Genomic DNA, 5,475 nt, shown 5'->3' with positions numbered 1-5,475 from the left:
ATAAAATAGTATATAGTAGTATAAGTAGGGTACCACAAAATTCTGCGTACAATAGCCTGCTTGAATGCCGTCTAAATCTATTTAACATGTGCATTAATCAACTGGATAAATAAAGGACTTATCATTCTGATTTAAATGTAGGACTATACTTTTTTACATTTGAAAAAAATAGCAGATCAATTGATTTTTTAAATCAGTAGTCGTTTATTTATCTACCTTTTTAGGATGTTGGCTTTGTAACTAATACACAATAATATTTTTAAAATGTTGTCATATGTTGTACTTTTAGTGATAACTCCGCCCTCTTCCTTAAAAAAGACCTAGAATCTGATGACGTCGTTACGTGAACGGTCGGTGGGGGACCGACAGACAGTGAAGAAAAGAAATGGCGATGCTCGGAGGGTTTAGTGCAGCACAGCACAAGAAGAACGTCTCTGATGGGAGCAGCGACGTGTCAGAATTCCTCTGCCCAGTTTGTCTCGAAATATTCGACAGTCCCGTAACGACACAATGCGGTCATACGTGAGTATTTTGCCTTTATATCTCGATCGTCCTCCCCTAAACCCTGCTCGAACACTAGCGATGCAAAGGTTCGATGTAAACATACTGTGCGGAAAGGATAGTTTTAAACATGTCCTGCCACCAGAGTTGCAAACATTGGACATGCGTGCTACTGTTTTTGTTATGATCCTATAATTGTATTCAGCTTACTTGTATATTTGCTAAAACCAATGCCAGTTGGCTAAACCAGTTTCAGTTTTGTTTACATCAAAGAGGCGACATCACCTGGGAGTTGTAGTTTCGATCCCCATTGCTTGGACGCACCAAATCACATTAAAGAACTACAAGTCCCTGCGCCCTCTTGAGGTGGGGACTTTCCATAGGACTTACAGGAAGCTCTAGTTGATAGCTGTACATGGATCTTCTAACAATCGAAAGCATCTGTTTCTGTATTGAAATGGGAGCCTATAAATAGTAGACACTTGTAAATAGATACCAGATCTAAAATGGATCAGAGTTGCCTGGATGTCTTGTTTCCCTTACTTGGTTCATCTTTACACTATTCACCCCTTTCTTGGCAGGTTCTGTCAGAGTTGTTTGCAGGAGTGTTTGCGTCCAATGAAACCCGTTTGTGCTGTGTGTCGGGCCGGGCTCGGCCACTGGACTAAAGCTGCTGACCTAGAGGCCGTCATCCAATCATCAGTGGCTGCATGTAAAGGATGTGGAGCACAGGTATTTCATGCAAAAGTTAACACATTCAAAAATTCGAACACTCATGGCATCTGAATGACCTTTGCTGGTTTGTTGTGAATTTGATTAGGAAAACATGCAAGGATATCATAACTACAAATGTCCAAACTTTATCGATACTGAGTCTAAGTCTGAGTGTCAGTATTTATACATTGACACAGTGAGAGAATTGCAGTGTCAAAACATTGAGAAGTGTATCATTTTGATTGTGCACTTGCTGATGTGTTTTTTCATACTATCCAGGTTGGTCTTTCTCAGATGAGAGGCCATACAGCTTCCTGCTCAAAATACCAGGAATATATTGAGGAGGGAGTGAGGACCACTGCCCAGAACCAGCCTGTCATCATTAGGTAAGATAGAGGGCCAATAGTAGAACACTGGCCCTGGCTGAAGTTACTCACTAACTCCCTATGGCCTCCATAATAAACATATATAATAAGCATTGCAGTCGTCTATAAGGGATGTTATAAATGCATGACCCAGAACTTCAGTGCTGGATTGAGACAGGGATGGGCGGAGTCTGGATAGGTTTTGTTTGTGAAAGAATGCAGTCCTGCTGATGTTTTTGATGTGGGGCGCAAAGGAGAGGGATCTGCCCAGGATGACTTGGGTGTTGTATTTCTTTAACACATTTATCAGAGACAAAGTGTTGTGTTGTAAGATTAAATACCTTATAGGAAAAGACTGGTGTTTTATAACCTGGATCCTGCTGTTTTAGTTTGATCTAGAAGTTGTGAACAGCATTTCTCCTCACCCCTATCACTGTAGAGGTGGAGGAAAATTAACAATCCAGTCTGATGGAGCCATTACAACACGTGCCTAAAACTGGTTCTTTGAACAACTTTCAACACTTGTGCATTCTCAAACTAAATCGTCTGCATGACTAAGGGAGAGTTGTATTTACATATACCACATCCTATTGTAAACAGATTGTTCTGCTTGAAGGGTGAACCCATAAGAAAGTAGCTATGCTGTGAGAAAGGCATCAATAATGATTTATACACAATAACAATTTTTGGACCCCATTATGACCTTTCAGAGTTTTCAGTAGATTTGCCTGTCCAGCTGTCTTATTTCCCTAGCATTACAATTTGAATGCAGTTTAGTTTTGACTTTATTGATGTCAATATTCTCACTTTAGTTTGCACATGTTCATGTTCAAGGATAAATTATTTTAAGGTTTTATAATGCATAAGTGTTAATTGTTTGGCTGTTATATCTACCTTGACATACAGGTTTTCAATTTTAAATTAGCAGCAGAGAAACGATTTGACATGTACATATATGGTGGAGTGCTGCCTACCTGAGTAAAGACTCAGCTCTCGTCTATCTGTGTTTTAATCCAAGCTTCTCTACCTGCAGCGCCATGTCAGCATTTTAGTGCCGATAAGTGCATGTGAGTTTCTATTTGTGGGCCCCACTAGCTAGGTCAATACTACTATGTTTATTATGACAATGTTACATTTTTGTGATTTACTATTTGTCAAAGCCATGCTTTGCTCTAAAGGCTCAGTTTCCGAGAGTCACCAGTTCGGCAGCAAATACAAGTACACATGGTTTTAGCTTGATTCATACTAGCAAGGAGAGCTACATCTGCTCTCCATGTTCAAATACAGAATCAGTGGTGTAACACATTTGATTGTTTCTGTATATTTCCTACAGTCCAGTACCAAATCGCTTCACCTTCACCTGCCCATACTGCAACTGCCAGAACCTCGATCAGGACGGTCTGGTCGAACATTGCACTTCCCAGCATGGTCGTGATACACGACAAGTGGTAGGAAATCTACACTACAATGTTGGAATAAGTTAGGGTTAATTTGTTTATAGATGCATTATTAATTTGACTGTGTCTGTTCAGGTGTGTCCCATCTGTGCCTCAATGCCTTGGGGGGACCCTAGCTACAGGAGTGCTGACTTTTTCCAGCACTTGAAGATCAGACACACATTCTCCTATGACACCTTTGTTGTAAGTTAAGGCCTTAAACATTGCCTAGAGTTTATCTTTGTGATGTTAACGATGAGTTTCCTAATTGGTTCTGTTTTCTTCTCTCCTTACGCCCATGTCTTTGTAGGACTACTCCACAGATGAGCACACAATGATCCAGGAAGCTCTACAGCGCTCCCTGATGGACAATTGAAGTGTGAATAACAATCCTGAGCAGGAATCCAGTGATGGGAAGATGGTGATGGGAAGTCTTGAAAAAACAGATTAACACACTGAAACTTTGTTCATCCTTCAAGAGGGGGGGTGGTAGTGTATTACTTTTGGTGATCAGTGTCACAGGACAATTGGTATTGTTGCTATTGATTTATAGGTTTATTAATCAGAAAATAAATCATACAATATGGTTAAAAAGCATATTGTACTTAGGAGTGATACTGTGTTTCTGGTGTGATAAACTCTTATCTTCCCCCCAGTTGAGTCGGTAGACTTGATAGTTTGTTAAATATCTACAGAATTTTGTTTGTTCAAGCTGTTTGTTCATTGATGGCACAGTGTCATATAGCCAAAAACTTCCAAAGTTGTAATTAAATGTCCCTGTCGTCAATACTTGATGTTATAAGAGGGTTCGACCACTAGGTGGCTAACTATTGCCAGCAAACGAAAGACTTCACTCAGTGAGGTGGTCAAGTAATGTTATCAATATTATATAATAGTCTACTAAAGAGTGACTCTGCATGTTTACTCTCGAAAGTGGAGAAGGGTTTTTTGTTGAATTAATAGCAGATGGAAGCTCTTTCTTTTTTTATGCTGTTTCTAGCATAGTTTGTGTGAGAGTGTATGTTCATTCTGTTTTCAGAGATCTACTGGAAAGAATAAATAATAAGAGGGTCAAACAAAGCCAAATGATGGCTGTTTGCGTTATTGTAATGTTTCTCCCTTATGTCTTTGTGCCTGCTGGTAGATCTTGTTTCTGACTTCCTAATCTCTTAGGGCTAATAGTTCATCCAGTGAACCAAAAGATGCAAATAGGAGACCATTAGTGTGTCATTATTGGTCAGTTTTGTGATTTTTAATTCGAATTAGATTTTCTGTTGCATGTTATTGGCCATAAGGGGGCAGTAGAGTTCCACCATCCATGACATCCACTGGCTCCCACCAGCCTTGTGGCTTCTTTCAAGACATAATTCAACACAGATTTCCTTCTATAAATGTGCTGTACTCAATGTGTTGTTCTCCAGCTTAGGTTTTATATGCAGCATACAAAAATGTCACTGATCTTTAGAGGTTTTAGTGGGGATATTTGTTATAACCATAACTTAGCTTTTAGACAGTCCATGACGTGACATCACTTCAGAATTTTAAATGTTATTACAGTAGTTTGTGTTTTAATGCCCAGTGTCTTGGTAGCTTCATCCCCAAAACACTTCAGTTTGTTTTGCTGGTTTTCATATTTCTTAACAACACTGACGCTACAGTTCTTAAATACAAAATCAACATGTTTATTATTTATATTTCTCAAAAAACTGGGAGCATGTACACTTACAAGAACATTTTGTTTGACTTTGCTTGATGTTTGCTGGATGTTTTTAATTTCAATTCTGAAAAATTGGATTGTGTCTACCTTCTTTTTTTTTTTTCAATGACTTGTAACTGTCACAAATCAACCATATACAATAGTGCAAATATTCACACATGGTTGCATTGCATTTGTCTTTTACCAACAGGTAAATAAATGATAATACACCCAGATCAAGTAGCTCGAGACAGAACCTTAATGCCTTTTCACGTAGTCTTTGGTGCCACTTAGCCCTAGATGTCTGTTTTCCTCTCCAGTAAAATCTGTAATAATTTTGTCTGTTTCTCATGTATAATGACCTTTTATCTTTCTCAATATATCTCTCATTCTCTTTTGTCAGCTCTGCTGTTAAGGGGTGCTAAATCCTGATAAATTAAAGCTCTTTAATTATTTAAACCCTGGCCCCAGAAATCAGGCGCAGTGATTTATACCTGTGTGTATGAGACGTGTGGGGGGAGAAACAACACTTGCTGCTTTGATTGATGACCACAGTGTGTGTGTGAGAGAGAGAGAGAGAGCAGTTAAAAGGGAGGTAATGTGCAGGGTGCATCAATCTAAAGTCTGGATTTGCTCTGTTGTCATAATCAGGCCCAGGGCAAAAGGTTTGTGATAGTGAAAATAACTCATTGTGGACTATGTGAAATAAGCCAACCTTTGTTCGTGTATTAGAGATCTGTGCAGGGATGCATCACTACAACAA

The 5,475-nt window shown here is 39.1% G+C and overlaps 1 protein-coding gene across 1 annotated transcript; it reads left to right on the top strand.

Moving 5' to 3' along the window:
* Nucleotides 1-343: 343 nt before the first annotated feature.
* On the top strand, nt 344-4,948 carry rnf114 (ring finger protein 114). The gene is made up of 6 exons (XM_010793845.1): nt 344-522; nt 1,083-1,233; nt 1,495-1,601; nt 2,914-3,028; nt 3,113-3,220; nt 3,327-4,948. Exons 1-6 carry the CDS (start codon nt 386-388, stop codon nt 3,390-3,392), a joined length of 684 nt encoding a protein of 227 aa, XP_010792147.1. The 5' UTR covers nt 344-385; the 3' UTR covers nt 3,393-4,948.
* Nucleotides 4,949-5,475: the final 527 nt, after the last annotated feature.

Source organism: Notothenia coriiceps, unplaced genomic scaffold (assembly GCF_000735185.1).
Source record: "Notothenia coriiceps isolate Sejong01 unplaced genomic scaffold, NC01 NC01_scaffold00037244, whole genome shotgun sequence".
NCBI lineage: Eukaryota > Metazoa > Chordata > Actinopteri > Perciformes > Nototheniidae > Notothenia > Notothenia coriiceps.
This window is presented reverse-complemented; position numbering and strand designations above follow the sequence as displayed.

Coding starts and splice junctions, on each gene's coding strand:
- rnf114 (XM_010793845.1), top strand. CDS start 386: ATGGCGATGCTCGGAGGGTTTAGTGCAGCACAGCACAAGAAGAACGTC. Junction 1,234..1,494: donor GTAAAGGATGTGGAGCACAG/GTATTTCATGCA, acceptor CATACTATCCAG/GTTGGTCTTTCTCAGATGAG. Junction 1,602..2,913: donor AACCAGCCTGTCATCATTAG/GTAAGATAGAGG, acceptor TATTTCCTACAG/TCCAGTACCAAATCGCTTCA.